Here is a 26,004-nt window from a genome sequence, read left to right on the forward strand (position 1 = left end):
CGCAATTCCATTAGTTTTCTCGTTGTAAATCAACGGTTTGTCAACCAACACATAAGTGTCAATTTTTTTAATCTTTATAAAACTATTAAAATTTTGGTATCTTGGTGTAATTTTTAATTATGTGGTGTGTATTTTATCATTGACCGGCTGCGGTCACACTGCAGAGTCTCTGGCAATAGCTACATTTTAAACGCTTTAGTCTGTTTTTAGTAAACCTAAAGTGCAAAAATGTGAACGCGCTTAAATGTTAACGCGACAGTTAAGCAAATAATAAAGGACACAAGACAACAAAAAGGTTTTTGTCTCTACTGTTACACGTTTATGTGTCGTTCTGTGGTAGTTCTTAAAAGAGAGCAGCAAAGCATTTGTTGCCTTCAAACATGACCGAAATTGGCTTGTTAATATTCGCGCAAGTGTATTTGACTAGCGAAATGTCAATTTAGGCAGTTATGTTATTTTCGTTTTTATGTGCATTAAATTCTATTGTTGGGAGGGGAGCTGCGTAAAAAGAGCGCGACATTTAGTGCGCTGCCAGATGTGCCATTTCAAAGTCGTGAGTTAGTTTTAGCAATGAATAGTGTAAAATATTAATCGAAGTATATAACCAAGTAACAAAGAATTAAATATTAAATAAAAACACATTTGAGTAAATAATTCGGTGCAATATTAGCTGTGATAAGAAGCGAAATTGCGCTTTTACCATACTGGCAACGCTGTGCGCGCTGTCAAAATTAGCTCTGTGCGCGTGTCGTGTTCTCGTCGTGAGATATTTTCGGTCGACAAAATATAATTACATTTTTTAAGTGGCTTTCAAATAACGGTATACGCTCGCAATGTAATTCAGTCGCGTGCGCGTTGATTTGCTATTTTTGAAGCTTTATCAAATTTTAGCTTCATCAGTTTTCTAATAAAGTACTAATTTTGTCGTGATTTGCAAGGCGCATCACTATCAGCTAGGGAGAGAGAGAAAGAGAGAGAGAGAGAGAGACCAGTAGCAGTGCGTGTTCCTGCTGCTGCTGCTTGCCACTGCTCATTATTTTCGATTTCTACCTTTTGCATTTTAAACGTCTTTGTGATCGGTTGTTGTTGGTTGTTGCTCGGATGCGATTCAGTTACTTTGTACATTTTATTTCCCTTCAACGTACCACCCTTCGAATGAAATGTATATTGTGTAACAAATCAAAATATGTGCAAAAGAATGCGCCAATAAAAAATATATATTTATATCTGTGTTAAAGCGGCGCAAAGTAAAATCAACCAAATGCCAAAGTGTAACAAAAAACAATAACATGGGCCTGTGAGACAACGAAACGCACACAGCGCCCAAAACAAATGCAAGCCATAGCTAAGCAAAAGTCGACTCCAGTGTGAAACCAGCAACAAAATAAATATCAAAATAAAAAAGAATAAAATCTAACCAAAATTCTATGCACTGAAAAAAAGTTAAATGTAATAAAATCCTTTGTTCGCATACAAATGCCAACAATAAAAAGTGTTTTTTCAAAAGTTCACTCTTCAACGAATGTGAGAGAGAGAGAGAGAGGAGTGAGTGAGGGAGCGATATAGAATGTGACGTAATTTATATTTATTCTAAACAAATACTGAAAGCAAATTGCCAAAAAAAAAAAAAAAATACAAATATAACAGGAGCGTGTGCATTTGTACGTCCCTCTTGACAGTTTGTAATTACCAATTGCAATTGGCTTTTAATTTGAATTTTGCATGCAACAGGGCGCGTGTTATTCGCACACACACACATATTTATATATGTATATACACACACACATGAGCAACGTCCCATGAGAGAAAGGCAAGCTGCTGGTGGTGTGGTAAACAAAAAAATACAAAATGTGCATGGGGAAAACGATATCAACAATAACAACGACAATGGCATGGAATTAATGAAGGAAAAAACATAACAAAATAGCGGCAGAGCTGTCGAACTTACCAACGCAACCGCCGCCGACTGCTCCCCACTGAGAGCAAACCATTTTTCTCGCAAATATCAAACAAAAGCAACAAAACAAAAACAATAACAACAATTAGGTAATGTTTTTACGCCATTCTCTTTTGCGTCGTCGTTTCGTTCAGTTGCGAGAGTTTCGATACGCGAGAGCGAGAGAGCAACGCGCGCGCTCATTTCAATGCCGCTGATGTTTTTTTTTTCTTATGTTTTCTTCTTTTTTTTGTTTGACTTTTGTTTTGAAACAGTTTTTACATGGAAAGTTTTTGTGTGTTTTAGAGAGGAAAATTTTGGTGCTTGTAATGTTCTGATTAGAAGTAAAAAATTTGTATGATATCAAATTAAATGTATATAAAGTCTCATTAAGTTTTTATTCGCAGTGTTGACCAAACCATATATACACATACTTCTTACACATACTTAAACATTTAGTCTAAATTCGATTTGTTGGGCCATTGCATTTGAAATTGCCGAAAAAATGTAAATGCCACACGCAAACAAGTTTTTGTAAAAAGCTACAAAAGGAGGAGTGTAAAAATTAATTGATGTGCGTGTGCAAACAAAAAAATAAAAATTAAAAAAAAAAAAATAAAAAACTAATAAATCTAAACAAACGATTGTAACAAATTGATCAAAAAAAAAAAAGGAAACAAATTATAGTCTAGTTACCATGTTGCATAAAATTGATGAAAATGCCGCGCCAACTGTAACGTCAACACCAACAACAACAACAACTGCAACAACAAGTACAACAATTATGGCCCCGGCAGAAACAACTGGCAATGGAACGGAGCCAACAATTTCAACGCACCTTGCAAATGCGACAGCAACAATAGAACCAACAACAACAACAACAATAACAACAACATCAGCGGCGGCTGTTGCCACGGAACAAGAAACAGTCGCTGTGGTTGTTGTAGCTGTTGCCGCCAACGCTGCTGTCGTCGTCGCAGCAGCAGCTGCTGAGGGTCAAGCAACAGAAACAGAAGCAGAAACAGCAACAGCAACAATGACAGTGACAGCTAACAATATACCGACGCCATTGCCGCTGTCAGCTGCGGCAGAGCGCACTGAATTAGCGACAACAGCTGATGTCGCTGCCGCTAACTCTGCCTCTGCCGCTAGCGCTGCCAGCGAGCACCAGCCTGAGGCAGAGCCAGAGCCAGAGCCAGCAGCATTCGATGTTCAGATGCGTACGCAGCAACAACAGAAAATAAGAATTTATCACGGCGCCAAACAGAGCGCAGTATGGAGAACCGATTCGCTCGCTTCCAATTCGAGCAGCTCAAACCGCAGCGAGGCCGGATCGACCGAAGTTATGGCCACCAGCAGAGCCCACAGTGGCTACTCGACAGCGCCCAGTCTATTGCAGCGCAAATTCTCGGACAGCTCGTTCAATGCAGCAACGATGCCGCGTCGCGTCTCATTCCCGGAAAGTGATAAGGAGCTTGTCACCGGATATCTTGAGCCGGCCAATCCATGGGAAAAAGGTAAGTCATCTACGAGAAAAATGTATGCAAATCAGTAGCAATTATATATATACATATATACCATGTATTTGTGGAGTAGTTGAAAAATTAGATTCGAATTAATTGATAAACAATTTTCATACTTATTAGCCGAAAAGGGGCTGTTGAGCTTCGTCGAATATTCAATATGCAATTGTGGCGATCTGGCATCACAGATACATCTGCATACATTTTGGTTTTTTTGTCTTTGATAAATTTGGTTACACTTATTTTCGATTTCAATTTTAAAGGACAATCGTTTTTTTTTGCAAAAAAAGTTTATGCTTAAAACAAAATTCAAGGAATACTAATTTATTAGAGTTACATTTTCTTAATAAGGATATGCATCCTGGTACTTGGGGCCCATGCTAAATAATGCTATATAGTGAACACAATAATTGTTTGCATCTATGTTCCGAATACTTTGTTTCCGATATACTTACATATATACGGGTGCAGTAATACGTGATGCGGTAGACTATGGACTATGCCTTAGATATCGGCATACGTCTTATTATTCGGGAACTCGTGCAAACACGGAAGTAAAACTTGAGACACATGTCGTGAATTGCACTTCCTGTGATTTATTTCAATTAAACAGATTAATTTGCTTGCGAAAATTGAAGTGCATTGAAAAACTAAGAGAAACGTAAAAGCAAACAAAAATCATAACAAGAACAACAACAGCAAAAGCAAGAACAACAAGAGGAGAAAACAACAACAGCAACGACAACGGCAATTCGCGTGCAGTGCGAAAAGGACTCAAATAACCAATCAAGCAAAACGAACGGTTGATCATGCTGCCGGCAAGTGTTGGCTGGCAGATGCAATGTGAGAGAGAAAGAGAAAGGAAGAAGAAACACGGGGCGAAACAAGAACGTGTGTGTGTCTGTGTGTGTGTGTGTGTGCGGGTGGCTGCCAAATCAAAAAAGAATCAAAGAAAAGAAGCCAATTCAATGAAGTGCGCACAAATATTTGTGTGAGTGAACGTCTGAATGGCGCTGCACTCGAAATAACGGAACGCAATAAATGACGATAATGACGTTTGTTGCCAAGCGCAATGCATTTTTGACGTTTCTTGTGCGCGTTCTCTTTCCCCCGTTTTCCAGTGCGAGCGATGCGCGCACAATTCAATCATAGTGCGAATTGTTGACAGTTGACAATTGAGTGGGGCGACGACGTTGCCAACTTTTTGCACTTTTGCAATTTTTATATTGCATGCATGTATGTGTGCACACGTGCATGCTAAGGTGTGAGTACCAATGCACTCTCTAGGGTAGATTGATACGTTTCCTTGCATTTCAATATAGTTTTATGTACATGCATATGATTCATGGGGATTCCCATAGTTTAATTTAGGTTTGACTAACTAACCGCAGCGGTTACTAAGGAGTTCTAATTTTATTTAGTTTTATTCAATATTAGGTAAAATGGTTTTTATGTTCCATTTAAGAAGAGATTTGTTCTCTTATCGAGAGAGCAAGAGAATCAATTTCAATTATATTAAACCTCCGCTTGATATTTATTTTGATTGTAATAGGATTTGGATTGATTTTAACATCTGGATTGTATCTTGAATCTATAAATACTACAATGTTCGCAATTTAACACTCTTTGTATCGGGTATACCTTATTAAAATAATATCCGTTTGGGTTCTGTCGCCGTTTGCTAATAGTTTTTTTTTGTTTTGTCGTTCTTAATGGTTGCCTTTGATTTTGTTATTCGTTCTACTCGTATTCGTATATGTATTTATTGTTTTCCTTGCCAGCGATAAAGACAACAGCAGAATCACTGATAAGATACGAATTCGACGATTCGTACAATTCTCGCACGACTCGGGTTTTGGGCTCGGATCGGTTACGGTTTAGATTTGTGCTCTGGTCGAAAAAGCTCTCCCGTTTCTGTTCTGCCTCTTCTCTCATTCTCCCTTAACTTGTTTTTTATTTTTATTTTTTTTGTATTTTTTACCGGCTCCATTTGTAGGCTCGCATTTTGTCTGCCATTTGTCTGCTATCTGAATGCTATATAAATTGTTGGAACGATTACGATTTGTTCAACGTGTTTGTTTCCATATACTTGTACGTGTAAATACTTATAAGTATATCTACACACACACACACGCACACACAGAGTTATTGTTTGCTTTAATTCGTCGTCGTCTCTTGTCTTTGTTTATATCTTGCTAGATTTGCTGTAGTTTTAATTGTTTTTGTTGTTGTTGAACTTCTTCCCCTTTCAAAGGTGTAATAACTCGTAGCATGTGATGTCATCGTTGTCACTTTACGAAAAATATAAATAAAAGAGAGTCAGACAATATGCAAATTTAGCTTATTCAAAACTCTAGCATTTGCATTGCTTAATACAAAACTCAAATGTTGCATTTTGTATAGTTAAAGATTCGAAAATTGCGATGGGAAATGAGTTACATTTATACAAATTAACTTTTATTCAAATTTCAGAGGCGCGTGATTTTTAGATGGCATTAAAGTAAGTTCAATAAAGAATAGATTTTGGATATAAATGAAGGCAAATAAAAAGTTGTTATCCAAGTATCCATTTATAGATGATATTAAAGTATTGTGGGCTAGCAAACAGAAAAGATTAAAAGACAAATTAAAATCTGTTTTTAGTATTCATCTAAAAATCTCCAGTCGGGGATGCCCGACTACTGTATACCCTGAATACCCTCTTCTACTCTCGTTAGCTAGTTCCAATTAATATATCTATTTGAGGTGATAGGTTTAAAATTATAGATTCTCGATTTATATATATAGGAAGCTATATGTCAAATTTGGTGATTCTATCATTTAAAGCCGAAGAGATTTGCTCAAAAAACAGGATTTACATATCGATTTTTATCGATTGCTTGCAATCGGCTCAGGCTATCGATTATCAGCAACAAACATACATACGGACGGATGGGCAGACGGACGGACGGTTATGGCTAGATCGACTGGGCTATTGATGATTGACTGATCAAGAATGTATATAATGGGGTCGGAGAAGGTTATAATTAAGTAGGAAAATAGGTGAGGCAGAGCCTCATTAAACAAAAAAACAAATTGTTTTATTTAACAATTTCATTTATGAGATAAATATTTAATATATCTGGAAAATTTGGTTTAGTTATAGAAAATTGTTCACAGCGGCCAAAAGGAAAGGAATGCGACAATAAAATGCAAAATTTTTTATTAAATATTTTGTGGAAATGCATATTCAGCAGTTTGCTGCAGAGGCTTTAATGCGCACATATATTGTAAATATATATATATATATATATATACATATGGTATATATATGTAAGTATGTATATTTATAAGTTTGTATAGCACTTCGAGTACTAATGAAAGATGATAAAAATGTCACGAGCTCAATTAATGCACATTTCGATGTAATTAATTAATGCAATTCCAGCAAAGAAAAGCAAACTAAAGCAAAGCAAGGAAAAAACGAGCATAAAGCAAATCAACAAAGAACAAACACAAACAGAGAAAAAAAAAAAACAGTAGAAAAACAGAAAAATAAATATTAATGCTAATCGCTGCATTTAGCTTAAATGTCACTTGCTGTTGCGGAAACAATTCCAAGCACATCAATAAAATATTTGCCAGCAAATGTTGGATGCTATTTTGTTAAATAAATAATTACCCATCCTTACTCGCACATAATTTGTTTTGCTTGTTTTTGTTTCTTTCTATTTTTTTGGGTATTCTCCCAGAATTTGATCTACAACAATGATAAACACCATGCCAGGCACTTGATTTGTCGTCTATCGGCAAGCTGATTACCTGCTTGCGTAGAAAGAAAACCTGGCGATAAGAAATGTTTTTTTTTTTTTATAGAGTTGAAATCTGAAATCGCATTACCTATGCATAAAAACAAAACTAATATTGTTTTCTATCTAACGCTTTTAATGATATTTGTATTAAAATTAATATTGATCTTAACATTAGCTTTGAGCCGAAAGGCTTAGGTTTGAGCCAAGAGCATAGTTCGAAAAAGAAAACCTTTTACACTTATGATTTTCCTGTAACTCGTTTGGGTTTGGCTGTTTCTTGGGTAACTGGTTTGGATTATGATTCAAAATCAATTAAAATTTCGAATTCGAACCAGTTCGTTATAAATTCAGCTTTCCAGCCTTGCGCAGCTTGAAACACTTTGGAATTGAAACACGAAAATCGCAACATTTTTCGCAACTTCTGAAATTTGTTTTATTAATATTTTTCAAAAGCTTGGAATTAAAACACAAAAATCTCTCTCTACTTTTTCTTTTTGCAAAACAAGTTTAAAAAACGAAAATTTGTTTTACATATTTAGTTTTTCAAAACGATGCGATTGTTAAAGCCTCACGTTATTTGCATTGAAAACAATTGGAAATTATTTTTTGAAACACTGAAATCGAAACACGAAAAACACAACATTTTTCGCAAATAAAATCTTTGGAACATTTTTAAAAATTTATTTCTTTGTTTTGTTGCCCAAAAAACGTCATAGATATAGAAATTTTAGTGCAAATCTTGTTAAATTATTTTATTTTTAAATTTTGGGCACTTTTTATTATGATCTAAACGGATTTATGCACGTTTTGATGAACATTTCATTGACATGCTCATCTGCCTAGGCTTTGCGACTAAATAAATTATCGACTTGATGCCAATTTTTATTTATTTATTTTGTTTTTATTTTTTAGTAGTTCTTTCTATCTACATTTTGTACGGTCATTTGTCTCTCGGTCTGCGCTTAGGCTTTCATTTTGTTTTTTGGCGAAGGCTGTTGCCAGCACAGAAAAACAAAACCGACAAAAAAACAAAAAAAATTTAAACAAAATTCAATAAATGGCAAACGTCGAGAACAAGTTTCTGAGATATATGTACATACATTCGCTCGAATTGCCGACATTGTAAATGTTTAGCAGAAAATTAACAGCAATTTAATTGAACAATTTTTTCGCTCGCCTTTTTTTTTATGTTTTGGCTTTTAGCGTGCTTTGGCTTTTGTTGTTTTTGCTGTTTCGCAAAGGCGACGCGCCTGTCGATAACGCATAAAAATCAATAGAATAATAAAAAATTGAAAAGCATTTCATGCGCCAATTGCCATACACAGCACACACACGCACACGCACACATACGCACACACTATACACACACATACGCACACCTACACCTAAACAGCTGCCTGCAGGCACGCGTTATTTTTCTTAGTTTTAACCGACGAATGAGCTAACTCGCTCTCGATCGATAATTGAATCATAAAATCGCCCGTTGGGCTCCTTAACAGCTGCAAGGCGCAAAGGTATCCGCATGTTAAAATCTATCATGTGATTGCCATGAAGTCGCCTTCATGGAGCATTAGAAAAAAAAATGGATAGTATAGATATTTTTTGCCTGTCCACAGAATATGTGCAAAAAATAGCTATGCTATTAAAATAGAAATGAACATTTAAGCTATATTTATTTATACTTATTTATACATTGTGTGAACAACAATAATTTGGTTTGGCTGACATTTATCAGCTATACGCAGTCGAAATGCTGACTAATTCACACAATGCAGCAAAAACATGCCAAAAACTTGGCTACGCTTGATTAAGATATCCGTATTATTTTCTTTTCAAATGCTGCTTTATTTTTTATTTTTTTTAATTGAAGTAAACAAAATGTATTTTATCGCTGTGAATGAGATAAGGGGGGGGCCAAGAAAAAAAAAAAAAAGAAAGAAGCAAAATGAAAAGAAATTATAAAAATTCTGTTTTGTAGACTTCAAATTGTGTTTCTGGTTTCATTTTGGTTTTTTTTTTTTTGATCGTTGTTTATTTACATTCTAAAGTTGTTTATGATTTACCTTGGCGATCGTCAAATTTGCTTTCATCTCGTCTTTCATATTTTGTTTTGCGCAAATTTCTTTTATTCGCTATTTTCGTACTCTTTTGGTTTATACTCTGCATTCTTGGGTGTGCCCAAAGGGGTATACTGAGCACGAAAAGGGCAATCGACTATCCTAGATCAGAACTAAGGACTTATAACATATATTAGGCGATTACTTATAGATAATCAAAAATACTTTACTGGATCAGAGCTAAGCACTTATTCTATTTATTATAGAATACTTATCGATTGGAATAAGTTGGGATTATTATATCATTATAATTGTATGAGGATTTTAAGTGTCTAGAACTGTGCAAGGGATTACTTAGTTATCAGATACTATATATGACTCTACGAGCATGGTTAGAGTCTGGAACTGGAACTGTGGATTGTCTATAGATTGCATTGGATTAGGTAATTTTCCAGACAGTTAGATTACTATATTAATATTACTGTATGAGTATGTTGATTACAAAGCAAATAGTTCTCCATACTGAAATATTAAATAGACTTTTATAAGAAGTTCTCCTCCCTACAAGTTTTTCCAAAGTGGTTCGTAATAATATCTCGAGAATTATGTATTATTGGCTGATGCAATCTGTTAGGCTACACCTCTAGATAAGTTAAATGATTCGTTTTGGCCAGAACTGTAAGAGCTAAAAAACTCTTAACTTAGAAGCTATATACTTCTTTTATAGCTTACTCAGTATATAAACTTATCCCATTCGCTTCAAATGGATAAATGAATATAAATATTTCTTCATTTGATTTTATGCGCGCATTAGATGCCAAAATAAGTATTTGCATATTTGTTGCCCCAAATCGATAAATATCGATTTTCACTTGAGTCTCCACACCATTTTGTTAGGCCAGGCAAACCCAAATAGAAGTTATGTCATAATACGCTTTAGTCTAGCTAATAAATTATTGGGACTGCGAATGATTGTGTTGTTCCATGCATCATCTAATGTGATTTATATAATTTAAATTGTCTTGTTACACACACTATTTAATTACTGTCAATAAAAAACTAAAACGATGTGTAATCGATAAAAAGTCGTCGCAGGCCACACTCGAGTCTCTGTCAGTGAAAAATATTTTATCAGTTGAAAAATTATTTACAATTAACTGAAGCACACACACAAATATAAACGAAAAGCGAAAAGTGGAAGCCGGTCGTCACATTGTCTGCCAGCGCAAAAAAGCTGTATATAGCACTCATATATATGTATATATATATATATAAGCTGTATATATGTATGTGCATATACGTATATAATAATGATTCTGAGAAATTGATGTTTTTACTGAGCATGCGAACCACTAATGAATCATTTAGCAGATGTCTGTCTCGTACGGCAAAAGCTATGAAAACTGAGACGTATGCGACACTTTTTGAATTATTGCCAAAAGAAAATATTTTGTTTGAAAAGCACACGAAAATAAATATAAAAAAAAAACAAGAGTGCAACAGTCGCGAGAATGCCTGACCAGAAGATACCCTGTGCCTGGTTTCCTTGAAGAATGCGTTTGGTATTAGCTTCGGTATTTATTGTCCGATCTTTAAGGCAACGTAAAGGACATCAATAACGCATACAAATGTGTGTAGATACGAAAGCCCCAGACTAGTTAAATAATATATTTCTTATATATTTTTGGATAATTTTTGGAGGGGGAATTGTGGAAGGTGTCCCACAAATAAAATATACTTAAATTGGGGGCTTTTGGCTCTGGAATATGTGCAAAGTTCAAATTATCGTTATCGCTTGTTATCGATATTTTGGAATGGGATTAATTATAGATTATTTTAAGATATCTGCATAAATAGCAAGAGCTACATTCGTCATTTCATTTAAGTTCTCTAAAATCGTCTCGTTTACATAAACAAAAAGATGAACTGGCAAGAAAATCTAAAATCTGTAAATCTAAAATCAAACTATCGATTTTTTTGAAAATGTGCCAATTATCGATTATTTTAATCGAACAGCATTTGGAAGCTGTGTTCGAAATTTCTCATTCTCTGAGTTGGTCTGGCTTGCACATGCGAAAAGTCGAATAGACAAAGAAATCTGAAATCGAATAATCGATTGGCATCGAGCCAAGTATCGATTACTTGAATAGTAAAAATATCAAGAAATTTCACAGCTCTAGCTTCTAAAAATCTCTGAGATCAGCGCATTTACAGATACGAATAGATGAACAAACATGTCAATATATAATCGCTGATACTGATCATGAATATATATATATATATGTTAATATACTTACACATTTCATGACAACGTCATAATAGCTTTTACACGGGATTACACAAATAATATAAAATGCGAGCATTTTGCGTTTTGGCATCAGATTTTGTCATTGAATTAAAATGGATCGTTTAATTGGCCGCTCTCTGTGGCTAGCTAATGCAATGATAGATTAATTTGTTTACATTTCTCATCAAACTGAACTGAAGACTATTTTTAAAAACTTTCTGTCGTTATGTCTTTCAATGCACTTGGCATTTGGCACAGTTTACGATTCTTTGTCGCCCTGAAATGCTTAAATTAAATATGTGTACACATTTATATAGATATATCTACATATATATGTATGAATGTATGTTTATACAGCACGATTTGATACGCCCCCAATGTACATATTTGCATTGGCCAATTTTCTGTATAAACTTATAGTTTTTACCTTTCTGCAGTCGCTCGTCATGTCAAGCGACAACTATTCACATTTGTCTATAAAGTGATTTTCATGTTTCGATTGCCCCTTGTCAAATTATATGGTAATCATAAGAGAGCTTCTAAATTTAGACAGCAAATTACTTGACTACCAGCGAGTGCGTCCCAAATGATAGACAGGAACTTGTCCGACCCAGCCCCAGCTCCGAGACGTAGTCGCAAATTACAAGTTCACGATTTGTCGGGCCACAATTTTGTTTGGAAATGCCGCAATTTCATTTTGTTTTTTTGACATTTGCGGACAATTTGTCTATGTCTTACGGCACTCATCTTGATGATGATGATGATGATGATGATGATGATAATGTTGGGTATGTGGGGTAGATACGCACGCGCCACAAGCTACGTCTTATTTGCCATATTTGTAGTGTATAAAGTTGTATGTAAATGGGTTTTATTTGTGACAAATGTTTGAATGACTTTATACAATGGCAAATGATTCCAAATGCCCTATAAGGCATGCCACAAGGGGCATATGCGTGGGCTCCTGAGAACATTCAACTTTTTGTATATTCATTCTCTGTGAAATGATTTTCTTAACTTTTCTATATCTAACTTTGGGCGTTGGTCATCTTTACGGGGTGTGCTCTAGTCGAGCAGTTTTCATGAGACAAATTCAGCTAAGTATTATGGCAATAATAAAGAAACTTTTTGTATATTCAAAAGTTTTTTAAATTTTCTTTATCTTGCCATCATTGTGCGCTATTCATCTTTACAGGGTATGCTCTAGTCGATCAGGTTTTGTTGTTGTCATTCATCTCTATTTTGACGCAGTTGCTTTGAAATTGTCACATTGCATGACAAACGGAAGAGTCAACAGTTTATTGACTCAACAATGTTCTTTGTTTTATGTATTTTTGATCACAAATTGCGGAATTTTGATCAGCTGCCTCCTTCATATTTATATATATATATATATATGAATGTATTTATTCATGAATATAGTAGACTTCTATGAAGTGTGCGCGCGTGCGGCAATAGAAAATTGTTCGGTAATGTTTGTTTTTCCCAAGCTACTGAAAATTATACGAATATATTTTTTTTTCCAAGAAATTATAACGTTTATTAAATGTAATTGATTAGCTGTGCATGCTTGCAATAGTATATTAAAATAGTTAAAAAACTTGGTTAAAACTTGGAAAACTGTTTGGAAAAAGTCGAAATTTCAAAAGTAGAGATGACCTCGCAGTAGCTTGTATAGAGACAATTTGTTATCTTTTAAGATTAAAGATTTGAGTAAATGCAACAATTGCAAATGTTTGCATTTTCAAAGCTTTCTGAAATCGGACATGTAAATTTATTTTCCATTATCTATTATTCGTATATTTCTAACTCGCTTTTCAAGCTATTTAAGTACAGTGAGTTCCCAATCTCTGGTCGGTTCGAGTAATTTTAATAATATTACTCCAAGAATAAAGAGTTTGGGTAGATTTTAACATAAGCTCTCTACTGTTTATCTTAAGGCCAACAGCTTAGCTTAATATATATATTATATCTTTAAATATATATTTATATGATTAATTAAATTTAATTTAAATTTAATTAGTCTGCCAGGTGTCTAGCATTGCTGAGATCTCCGAGCTGTATGTGAAATCCTGTTACAAGCATCACACACAGCCGCTGAAGAACATCATGGAGCACCTGAAGGCGCTGGATCTGCACCTGGCGCGGCAGCCGCTGCTATCGCTGAAAGGCATTCAGCTGACGCCCAATGATTGCGAGCCGCTGGAGGAGATATTCATGCGGGTATGTGGTGCACAACATGTGGAGCTGCAGGGCGATTACTTTATTTAATTTTGTTTTACAAAACCCCATCAGATTCAATACAAAGCCATCGATTTATCAGAGTGCCCGTTGAACGAGAGCTGCCTGAGCGCACTCTGCCAGATGATTGAGTACTATGAGGCTGCCAATGAATTGGATATCTCGTACAACAAGGAGCAGATGACGGTCCGTGGCTGGGGACTCTGCACACATATGGTGGGCCGCAGCCAGGAGCTGCAGATGCTCAATGCCGAGGGCAACCAGATATCAAAGGTGGGCGCCGAGAATTTGGGTGCCGCGTTGAGTCTCTCCAATCTGCATACGCTCAAGCTGGAGCATTGTGGCCTCAAAGGACCTCCACTCACCAATTTTTGTAAGTGTGAGTGCATTCGCGTGTGTCTGCATGTGTGTGTGTGTGTCTCTTTGTGTGCATTAATTTGATAGTACATAAGACTAGTCTGACTGAAAAAGACTTTGAAAAAACTCAAGAATGTAAATGTATATATAAAATTGATGTCTGTTACAATTATGTTACAATTATCCATGTACTGTACACATTCCTGGGAAATATCAAGGCTTAGAAATAACTTACTCAATTATGCAGGAGAACCCTTGAATTAATCCTCTACAAGAAATCTATTTTGTTTACCCGTGAGAGCATATATTCATGTAACATTCAAGTAAAACTTAAACACTTCTAATTAACATATGCAACTATGTTAACAAAATTCTGTAGATTAATCTTGGTAAAGCTCACATAAATGTAAAGCTTACATAAATATTTAAATAGATAACATATTTAATATATCAACATATCCCTTCTTAGTTGAAGTTATAGTCCTTTCATTGTAAATAACTTTCAAACAGAATTTCCCATTATATTAACAGAGCACTCTTAACGGCTGTTCGTAAAATCTTTTTAACATTTGGTATAAAAATGTTTAAACTGTAAACTCCTAGTAGGATCGTAGCAGTAACGACTGTTATTAACATTACAATTATATGTTGTTTAACATTCTAATTGTTAACATTCTAATATGTACTTTAACATTTGTAGGCTGCAAGCTGTATCACAACAAAATACTAAAGGAGCTGTGGCTGGGCTACAATGATTTGGATTGCACCGATGCTCAGCATATTGCGGACATGCTGCGCTTTAACCACAGCATCGAGCTGATTGACATTAGCAACAACAACATACGCGACGAGGGCGCCATGTACCTGGTGCAGGCGCTCATCCTGCAGGCCACCGAGCTGGAGCGTCGCAGTGGCTTGCCGCTGCAGCGTGCGCGAGCCATTGAGGACGATGAGCTGGTGTCGCCCATGGAGACAACGGCGTCGGCGCAGTTGGCAGGCCGCAGCGAGCAATGCAGCAGCCAAATACAGTCGGAGGCACATGCGACTGACCCCAGCACAACGCCAAAAGCCATTGATGTCCTGGAAACGGTTGTCGAGCAGCAGCCAGCAGCAGGGGCAGCAGCAGGAGCAGCAGCAGCCGAAGAGCCGAGCACCAGTGAACCAGCCGTTGCCCTGCTTGTGGATGTGGACAACGATGCTGACGATGACAATACAGAGACAGACACGGTGCGCACTCTGAGGAGCGGCAATCAGAGTGCAACTGGGCAATCCATGCTGGACAAATTGCTTTCGATGAACAGCGACAGCAGCAGCGAGGAGGCGCCATCCAATATATCCACCGACACACTGGCCGCCTGCTGCTCCGAGGACATTAGTGAGATCAGCAATGATGTCTACGATGCTGCTGGCAAATTGCAATCAGCAGCAGCAGCCACAACATCCACAGATGAGTCCACAACGACGCTGGTTGATCCAATTCTGGACCAACTAACTCCATCAATCCAGCAACAGCAAAGTTCCCAAACTGAACGCAACTTATGTGGTAATATACATTTTCGATTTCTAAATGCAATTAAGTTGGTTCTATAGATATTTATGAACTACTTGCGAATTATTACTAACATAATTAACTGACATTTTTGCAGCTGAACTTGCAGATTATTTATTGGGCATATTCCTGTTTTTACTTTAGGGACTTGTTACCGCATGAAAATCGGAAATCTGCCGAAATGAGATTCACATTTTACAAAATCCTAACAAGCGAATATATACTATATACATATATATATATATATTTACCTAGTTGATTGAAAAAGTTTATATAAAAAATATCTTGAAAATGTTTTGAATGCCAAAAGCAGCTGTAAGATATTAAATGTTTGTGGAAATCCTTTGTACGAACGGGCAGGAACCTAAGGCAACATTTATATGATTTTGCACAATATTGATTGCTCGAACATCAGAAAGTTCTGCCTGACAAAGACATATATAGTTTGTTGAAATTTAAAATTGTAATCAAATAATATTTAAATAAAAGATCTAAAGGTATAACAAAAATTAATAAAAATAATATAATGCAGAAAAAGTTGAAAAAAAATAATATTATAAGAAATATGCCAAACAAAAAAATAAAGAATATAATAATTAAAGAAATAATAATATAAATAAAACAATAAATTATTTAAAAATATATATACAAAAAATATAAGCAATTTAAGAGTGAGATTAATAATTAAAGATTGATGTAGTACAAAATTCTAAAGAAACTTGATGCGGCTAAAATGCAAATTCTAATATTCGAGCAACAAATATATATATTTTTTTTTTAGTTATGTTTTAACTTATTGTTATTATCGTATTTCTAGTTAAACTCATCTTGAGTAATTTTAATAGTATTCGATCTCTAGTAAAAGCTTTAATTTATATTTGAAAGTTAATGTGTATATGTTAGTAAAAATAGACTTAAAAGGATTTTTGATAGCACATCATCCACACGTAGGATACATTAAAATTGCCTTAACTATGTCAGATGCCATTGCCCGCATTTAATTGTGTATTTGTTGAAGTATTTATATTTAATTTTTCTTGAATGTTTCATATTGCAGATATTACTCCCTCAACAGAGGCTAAAACCGTTGAACCCCATGAAACCTGTGTACAGAATAACAATGCTAATTCCCACAATAACAACAACAACAACAACAGCAGCAATAGCAACAACAGCAACAGCAACAGCAACCATAACCATAATAATAATCCTGTAATACTTAACCAAATAGCTGCGACTGAGGTAGCATCAGTTGCCGTTAGTTCAAGCGGTGCCGCATCCATTTTTGAGGTGACCGCCGAGGAGAGCGACTGCATCAATGGCATGGCAGGTCCGAGCGGTTCACGGCCGCTGGACATGAACAAGAATGCCAAGAATGCTGGCGATGATTTCGAGGATACGCACAGCACAGATTCGGCATTTGAGAGCGCCTCGGAGGGCGACATCAGTCGCCATTTGCCGGATGAGTTTAGTCGACTTTCTGTGTCGCTGGAGAGCACGCGGCTGGATGATATGGCCAAGGAGATGGCCATTGAGACGGCGACCATAGCCAGTGAGTCCACTGAGTGTCTGCTGGTCGCCGAGGAGGCAGCCACGCCCGCTTCTACGCCCACACCAGTTGTGCACATGCTGCCGCAGTCGCAGCCGCAGCTGGACACAACAGAAGTGATTGTGGCGACGGTGCCCAAGGTAACGATTGCGGCCAAGGAGAAGGAGCCCAGTGCCAGTCCATGTCCTAGTCCAACACCGACACCGCCGCCGCCATCGACATCTCCGGGCGGCGTCAGCAGTGGACTGCGTCGCACCGAATCCAGCTGTGCCTATCTCAATCAGTCAACGCGCAATCGCTCCCAGAGCTCGGACAGTCTGTGCAGCGAGAACTCGTTGGACGGCAGCACGAGTGCAGCCGATCCGCATCTGGCCGAGAAGCTGACCAAGAACGATACACTGTCGCGTCGCCAGCTGGTCGATGCCACACTGGAGGCGGCCAATCGTGCGCCCAGCGGCCTCAAGGCGCTCGCGTTATGGAGCAACAATCTGACCAAGGAGTGCGGCCCCTGCATTGCCGAGCTGCTCTCGCGCAGCTCCTCGCTGGAGCTGCTCAACATTGGCAAGAACTGTTTGTCCAATGATTTTGTGGCCACCATCAAGGACAGCCTGACCAGGAACACAACGCTCACCACGCTCGGCCTGCAGAGCGCCCATCTCAGCGCCAAGGGCATCGAGACGCTCGCCTCCATTCTGACCTTCGGTGGCAACAGCAAATTGCAGCGCATCGATATACGTGACAATAAACTAGAGGTGGAAAGTCTGAACATAATTGCCGAGGTGCTCAAGTCCAACAAGACGATCACCCAAATTGATATCAATGATGAGCCCAAGCGTCTAACGGTAAGTTATTTATGATGTCCTTTCACCCCTGACCCTTAAACTTAAACGCCCCTTCGAACACGTTAATATATTTGCTTTCCATAAGTGTCATAATTCCAATGCAGGAGCTGAAGCTGAGTTCTGAAAGAAGTTATTTTGTTTTACTTATCCAAATGTCAATCACCGCAGCTAAAGTAGCAGGCATTAAATTATAGGGTATCTAATATATAAAAAAAAAAAATGAATAATTAATTAATAATTGTCATGAATTTCAAATTGTTTGAAAAGAAAACTTTAAAGCGACAAAATATCTTAAATATTTGCTTCGTACATTCAATTTTGTTTATAAACATTTTATTATTTATGTGAAAAGTGTTTTCGAATATTCCCAAATATTAAATGCCTTGTCTGGTTCCTTAACATTTTTCAATTTTAACGTAAATAATTAAAGTTTGTTTAAAAAATATCTATTATTTATATAAAAACAGTTTTACAATATTACCAAATATTAAAATGGTCTAAGCCAGGCTCAGGTCGAGCTCGACTTGACTCCGTAAAGTTCGAAGTGGATGTCTTGAAGTTCCTTAAGAACTACATAAATATTGGTTCATGTTTAGTTTTCGTAATATTTTGATACCCAAATATTTGCCTTGGATTTGCCTTGGCTTTTGCCCATTTAATTGACATTCTTGACTTCGGCCTCAGCCGAAGGTATCCGACTCTAGTATATACATATATTCCGAATTGTAGTTGTGTGTTGCGTTGATTGTTGACTTTTATTGAATCATTTTCATTTCGTGCTGTTATTGTTATTGTTATTGTTGCCAACTTCTTCTCCTTCATCGCAAAGTTACCCATTGTGCCGATAGTAAAAGTTGTGCCGCCAACGCCAATGGCCCAGGATAGCGTAAGTAAATCCCATCACAGCCAGCAAATATTTTCTCGCTCCTCTCTTAAGTACTTCTCCGCCCGATCTTGGGCAATAATCGCATACAGATCTCTTTTGGCTTGCTACCACTAATAATTCCGCTAACAATGCTAACAACGCAAAAGCTCTGCAGCTGCAATTTCGTTTTTTATGAAAATCACCTTAGCCAAAAACAAAAACAAAAAAAAACAACAAACAACAAAACAAAAATCCGAGCACGATCTACATTTTTCTTTATAACAACTATTTGAGAGTGTGCTTAACAGAAATGTGTTCTTTTTTAACAATAAAAAAAAAAAACAACAAAATAAATAATTTGCTTTGTTCCTCATTTTAGTTCCAAATAAAAGTTACCAAATTAATAAATTATAAATAAATATTTATTTCGTATTTTTAATGCAATTAAAGCGTTTGTATAGTTCAAATAAAATAACTAAAAATTTTTTTAAATAATTTTAACTGAAGTACATTAAAACGCAAGAAAATCTTTCAGTTTTGCACACACTATAAATAATTGTATTTATTTCTATTAGTTATAGCTTAAATTCAAGTGGCAACTGGTATTAAATGTTGTTGGTTATTTTTATTGTAGATTGGCAGCGATGCGCATTTGGATTATACACGAGTACTGGGCACAGTGCGCTCCATGTGCTCGCGCAATGAGAAAATGCAGGCGGAGGAGCTGGAGCTGGCGGAGAAGGCGGCGAACGTGGGCGGCGGCAACAGCAGCAACAGCAGCAGCAGCAACAACAACGGAGGCAGCAGCAATGGCACCATTGGCGGATCGGGCATCAAGAATCGGTGTCGCGGCGGTTACTACTTGGGCTCGCGGAAGATATCGCTGACGTGCCACAGCCGGCCGCTGGTGGACGCAGCGACTGGCACTGTGTCCGCTGCGCTAGCAGTAACCGCAATGCCGACACCGGCTGCCAAACTGGAGGTGAAGCGCAAGACAAATGCGCGTCTGCGCTCACCGGGTCCCAGTCCGCCCACGATATCGCCGTCCTCCTCGCCCAATCGCAGCCGCTTTCATGTGTCGCGCGTCAACGAGATTGGCAGCCCGTTGACCTCGCCCCTGGCCCAGATGCCGCCCCAGCATCCGCCGACGCCGCGCTCCGCCAGCAGCTGCATGTCCATACCGACAGCCAGCGGAGTCAGCAGCATTAGCAGCAGCAGCAGCAGCAGCAGCAATGGTGGCATCGGTGCCGGCGGGCTGCTGGGCAGCCAGAGCAGCCTTAATGCCATGGCCGTGCTGCCGTTGCCCACGTCCAGTTCGCTGCCATCGATGGCATCGGTAACCTCATCCACCCAGACCGTTAAGCGGCTGTCTGTGTCGCCGCGTTCGCGCTTTCATGTCTCGCGGATCTACGAGGATCCGCAGACGCCACCGATACACTTGCCGCCAACGCCGATGCTCAAATCGGCGCGCAAGGCCGCCGCCGTCGCTCAGCTGGCTGAGGCAACAATCACAGCCGTTGAACACGAACCCACATTATCCGCCAGCACAATGACAACGGCGGCAACAACCACAGCGATGCCCATCAGCAGCGTGATTATTGTGGAGCCATCACCCACCGTCGCGGACAATGAGAACAACGCACACCAACAAAGTACAAATGGGATGGAGCCGGAGCAGGCAGCTATACAGAAGCTGTCGCCCAACTCGCCCAGCACATCATCCAGTTCATGCAGCACCTCGCCCGTCTCCGTGTCCAGTGCAACAAGCAGCACCAGCAGCGGCGCCAGCAACGTGACCACCGACAACACGGATAACCCCGGCAGCCCAAAGGAGCCGGCTACCATTGTTGTTGCCAAGAGCTGTCCCATTGCCGTCTTTGGGGACAACGATATAACGCTCACCAAGGACTCGGCCGCCGGTGCGGTGCTCTCGGCAGCTGCCTCAATCAGCACGGATGCCGGCAATCCTCCCGCAGAGTCCACACCGACTGCAACGGGACAGCAGCAGCAGCAGCAGCAGCAGCAGCAACAGCTACAACAACCGGCGACACGTGCACGCAAATCCTCGTGGATAGCCAATCCAACGACTGTGGACAAGCTGCTCACCCTATTCAATCCGAGCGCCATTTTTCAGCGCAGCTCTTCGCCGGAATCAAAGGCGGCTCCAGCTTCAGCTGTGGCTCCGCTCACAAATAACGCACAGAGTTAGTCAAAAGTCATTAATTTTTTCTCAATTCTAAACTGATTCCCAGCTGAAATCGGATTGTATGTAGGAAATATTATGTAATTGTGATCCGTTTCCGTGCTTCAAGGGGTATTTTTTGGGGTATTTAACACGCAGAGAAGGCTATTAATGGGTAGCTTAAGTTTATATAGACGAAACATTACGCTTATCTGTGGCGTTTTTCAACACTGATTGATTTGATTGACTGTTGATTGCTCAACACTCAGATCAGTCCGGCTTTAAGTTTGGAAAACGCGTGAAACTTTTGTATGAAACTTGTTCTGGAAATGGAAAGGTAAAAGGGAAAAAATTAAAATACGCGGGATATCAAATTGGGGATCGGGATATCAAATTGGGATATTAAATTGTTTAGGCAGTGCAATGCGAAAGCTTGTTTAGGAAAATCGCCAGGGTATGAAGTTCATGGGAAATTAGTTTTTTCTTTAAGAATTTAAGCATAACTTTTCTTCATTTGCAAAGTTTTTGCTATTTTACTTGATGTTCGTGTGCAGTGTTTAATTTTGTGCTGTTCGCAGATATAACAACAACCACAACAACATCAAATGCCGCAACAGGCGGCAGCGGTGACGTCAACGTGACGCTGTTGGCGACACGCAAAACAACGCCGCCAGCGCGAGGCAACGGCGGCAGCAACAATGCGACGACGACAGCAGCAGCAACAGCTGCTGGGGGAGCGGGATCGTTGGTGACAGGAGCATCGGGATTGGAGACGGGCGCCGGCAGCAGCTCATTCCTGGACACAGCGTCGCGTCAGCTGCGTGACTTTGGAAAGCAGGTGTTCCGCCAGAACCTCTCGTTTAACAACAGCGGGGATGGGATGGGCGCTGCGGCGCAGCTGGATGTCAATCCCAGTGCGGTGGCCATGGCGACATCGCCAATATTGAGCAATGTTGCCGAGTCGCCATCGCCTCCAGAATGCAATGCAGTGCACATGCCATTGAGCCTGAAGCGTGAGCTCAAGGAGAACATTTCGCCGGAGCATACCATTAACGAGGAGACGCTGCACACGCTCCAGAAGCTGTCGCGCGTCGAGGATATGACGCTGAAGGCCGAGGCTGCTGCCGAGCTGGGCGACATTGAGATTGTGATGCACAGCGAGGTGTCCGATATGCCGGAAATGGAGCAGCAGCAGCAGCAGCAGCAGCAGTTACAGCCGACGCAACAGCAGCAGCCACAGCAGGAGGATCTGGGGGCTGGTTTAGGTCGTTAATTACTTAACCCAATAAAAGCAACAAAAATGACGTGTGCAATTTGACAATGTTGAGCAGGAAAGGCAGCAATAGCAAACACCCACCTCGGCATTATTCCTGACACTCTCTCTCTCACTCCTCACTTCCTCCCACTCTCCCTCTCACGCTCTTTCGCTATCTCTATGTAGCCCACCCTCTGTCGAAACACCAAAAGCAAGGGTATATCCTACTGCTTCTCCTCGGCCCAACCCAACCCGACCCAACTCTCACACACACACACACACACACACAAAATACTGTAACAATAAGAAACAAGAGTACACAAGTTTTAAACATAACTTTGTTTTATTTTAATATTTTACTATACATATACACACACACATATATACACATATATATATATATATACCTATTTTTTTTGGTTAAATTCTTTTTAAGTTTTATATACTTATAATTATACAAAATATATATCTATATATATATATATACATATATATTTTAACTATGATATCGTATGGCATGTGAAAGCTGCAAAAACTTTAAATGAAATATGAAAACAACTACTTAAATGTATGTAAATTAGGCCAGCAAATTAGGCTAACAAAAACAAAATCAACTATATAATTATATAAACTTTCGGGCAAGTTGAGTTTTTTTTAATTTTTTTTTTTGATTTCGGCATTTTGAAAAGTTGTATTCTTGTATAATTGTTAATTTTGTACTTACCCCCTAACATTTAATTGAAACCAAAAAGATTGTTATGCATACTTAAGTTCAACCAGGAACACACATTACATTATGTTTGCTTAAATAATATATACATATATATATATATAAATATATATATATATATATATATATGGAAATGACAAGCATTATAATAAATCAAAGTCGACACATGGCAAGCAATTACTTATAGAGCATGTATACTTACACTTTATAATACAAGACTTGTGTTTGTTGGCCTGCCACAGGTTGCGCCTGGATTATGTAACATATATGTGTAGATGCTTAATTGAGAAAACAGTTTGCTCGAAATACTATATAATTGAATGATAAACCCACCAGTCAATCAGTAGGCAATGTTAAGTTCAAATGACATCGTACATTCTTACAAATATATATATATATATATTTCATGAAAATCGAAAGAAAGTATAAAACACACAAAAACAAAAACCCAAAATAAATCCAATTGATCTCATTATGTGATATTTGTCGTAGTGCCCAAAGCGTTCACTGTATCAACAACAAATTCGCTCAAAGCGAACAAAACCCAAACAAACCCCAACAAAAGGCAAACAATTTTTTCCAAAAACTAAACGCATATATGTTTTTTTTTCTCTTCATTTTGTTAATTAAAATAAAAATAACCAGCTTAAGCGCAGCCTGTTGCAAATGCCACAAAAAAAATATGCAAAAAAAAAAGAATACAACTTTTCGAGCTGCCAATTCTAGCAAAAAAAAAAAAAAAGAAAAAATTAAACACTGAATAAATATTCATACTTAGTAAAGTATATGAAAAGATCTTGTAAATAATTGATAATTGTTTTAGATGCCGCAGCCCCATTTAAACAATTTACGCATTAAACTAAAATTGATTTTTCTTAGTTTTTCTTAATAGTTTTTGTTGTTAATGTTGCGCTTTTTGTTTTTGTTTTGATCAGTTTATTGTTTAATTGCAATTTTTTTTTTCTCTCAATGATCCAAACATTTTGTTTGTACTTAATTTACAAATTGTAATCATTTTTTTGTGGTGCTCTGAGAATTCGACACTGTAAATGAATTATTTGTTTGTTTTCTTTTATTTGCCAATAATTACATTGATTGACAAAAAAAAAAAAAATATATCCAAAATAGACAATTCTGAAAATGATGAAACATTTATTTTCTCAGCAGAGATTGGCTAACAATTCGTAGACGCATATTTTTATAATTTAAGCTCATATTTAGTAAACCAAGAGAAACTACTAAAAAACAAATTACTGAATAAACTTTTAAAAGTTATAATGAAGTCAAGTGTAAATGTACGATTTATTGTTTTAATTGCTCTATTGAATTTTAAAGTGTTTCCATGGCGACTATTTGTATCGTATACGCATCTTCCGGGCGATATCTTTTCTTATATCCAGGCGAAAAGCTGCACCTTGCTCGGAATATGTCGCAAAGGAGCCGCAGTTTCCTCCCCAAGGAAGTTTAAAGTTATGAAAACTATTTGCGTCTATTTCTAGTTTCTTAAGTCTAATCGAAAATTATTCGTATTAGGCCTGAAAAGAGTCTTAACATTCAAGCACACTTTTGTTGAGTTAATTTGCTTGAATAATGGCTGCATTTTATGCCTGAATAAATTTCATTCAAATAAATTATTTGCAAATTCTTTAAGAGCTCTTTAAATATTATTTGTTGCTCAAGAACACATTAAGATATTTTTAAATTAGAATCAAATTAAATATCTTGACAACTGTTGATATGCGAAACACATGTCCGGCAGGGGGGGGGGGGAGGGGATGGGAGGCATAAAATTTCATTCATAAAGTCCCGAGTTTGTTTACGCCAAGAGATGTGAGTGCATTTGTATGTGTGTGTGTGTGCATGTTGGTATTTGCTTGGGGTTGCTTTTGCCAGCTAACAGAGCGCTGTTAATGCTGATGTTAAGTCCTGAACTCTGTTAAGTCTGAGGCTGAGCTCTGGCTTGGCACAGTTCAAATCTGTGCGTTCAGTTGCAGTTGGCGCTTCGTTCGGTGCGGATCGCAACAGTCGCGAGTGCCAGTGAAATATTCAAAACCAACTAAAAACCCAATTTTAACTGGAGTAGCTGCAACAATTCCAGCCAGCGGCTCTGCTGGAGGCAGGCATGGCAATTGTGGGTAATCTGCAGACACACAAATTTTCATTTTAATTTATTTAATAGCGCTGTCTCGCTGATCCGCCCACACTCACTTCTGATCCAATTTTGATAATTTTTTTTTTTAATAAAAGACAAAAACACCTCGAAAATGTGTGTGTGCGTGGGTGTGTTCGGCTATGAATGGCGGCACGTGACCGAAATTATAAATCACGGCATGGCATTAACATATGTAAATAATGCTGTTGTACATCAAATATTAAGGGGAATTTTAAAAGCTTGGGATATTTGTGTGCAGAAGGGGGTATTATTTAGGAAGTTTAAGCTGCACTTGATAATGTATATAAGGAAATTGAAGGGAAATTTATTTGTTTCTTCATTTATGCACAAGACACGAAATTAATCGTTAATTTGTTCACCCTGATGAACAGTTACTTAGTGCATATAAATAGGGCATAAATCAAAGATATTTCAATATAACAAGCAATATTCTAATGAGTTGGTGTCTGGGACTTTTGAGTTTTAGGTCATGAGAGCGGTTCATGAATTGGCTAATTGCCACCTATTCATGTTATATGTTCTTTATTTGCTATTAAATTTATGTTCTGGCAAAAATCAAATTTGATCCCCGGCCACAAAATATGATTTGGTTAGAGCCCGAGTCAATAATGGTTCGTGATTAGGATCGTTTGTTTTATGTGGTCTTGGTTCAGTACACGGAAGTTAA

The 26,004-nt window shown here is 37.9% G+C and overlaps 1 protein-coding gene across 11 annotated transcripts; it reads left to right on the forward strand.

Moving 5' to 3' along the window:
* Nucleotides 1–143: 143 nt before the first annotated feature.
* LOC6627289 (pneumococcal serine-rich repeat protein) lies at nucleotides 144–24,462 on the forward strand. 11 transcript variants are annotated; one of them, XM_070209217.1, is made up of 9 exons: nucleotides 144–295; nucleotides 2,344–3,453; nucleotides 13,618–13,817; nucleotides 13,890–14,214; nucleotides 14,893–15,735; nucleotides 16,799–18,132; nucleotides 18,962–19,018; nucleotides 19,632–21,201; nucleotides 21,758–24,462. In XM_070209217.1, the coding sequence occupies exons 2-9, from the start codon at nucleotides 2,634–2,636 to the stop codon at nucleotides 22,450–22,452; spliced, it is 5,844 nt and encodes a 1,947-aa protein (XP_070065318.1). In that variant the 5' UTR covers nucleotides 144–295; nucleotides 2,344–2,633; the 3' UTR covers nucleotides 22,453–24,462. The 11 variants fall into 11 exon arrangements, with proteins under 11 accessions (XP_070065318.1, XP_070065326.1, XP_070065327.1 ...); XM_070209225.1 differs by having other exon boundaries at nucleotides 13,890–14,208; XM_070209222.1 differs by having other exon boundaries at nucleotides 150–295; nucleotides 2,321–3,453.
* Nucleotides 24,463–26,004: the final 1,542 nt, after the last annotated feature.

Source organism: Drosophila virilis, chromosome 4 (genome assembly GCF_030788295.1).
Source record: "Drosophila virilis strain 15010-1051.87 chromosome 4, Dvir_AGI_RSII-ME, whole genome shotgun sequence".
Lineage (NCBI taxonomy): Eukaryota > Metazoa > Arthropoda > Insecta > Diptera > Drosophilidae > Drosophila > Drosophila virilis.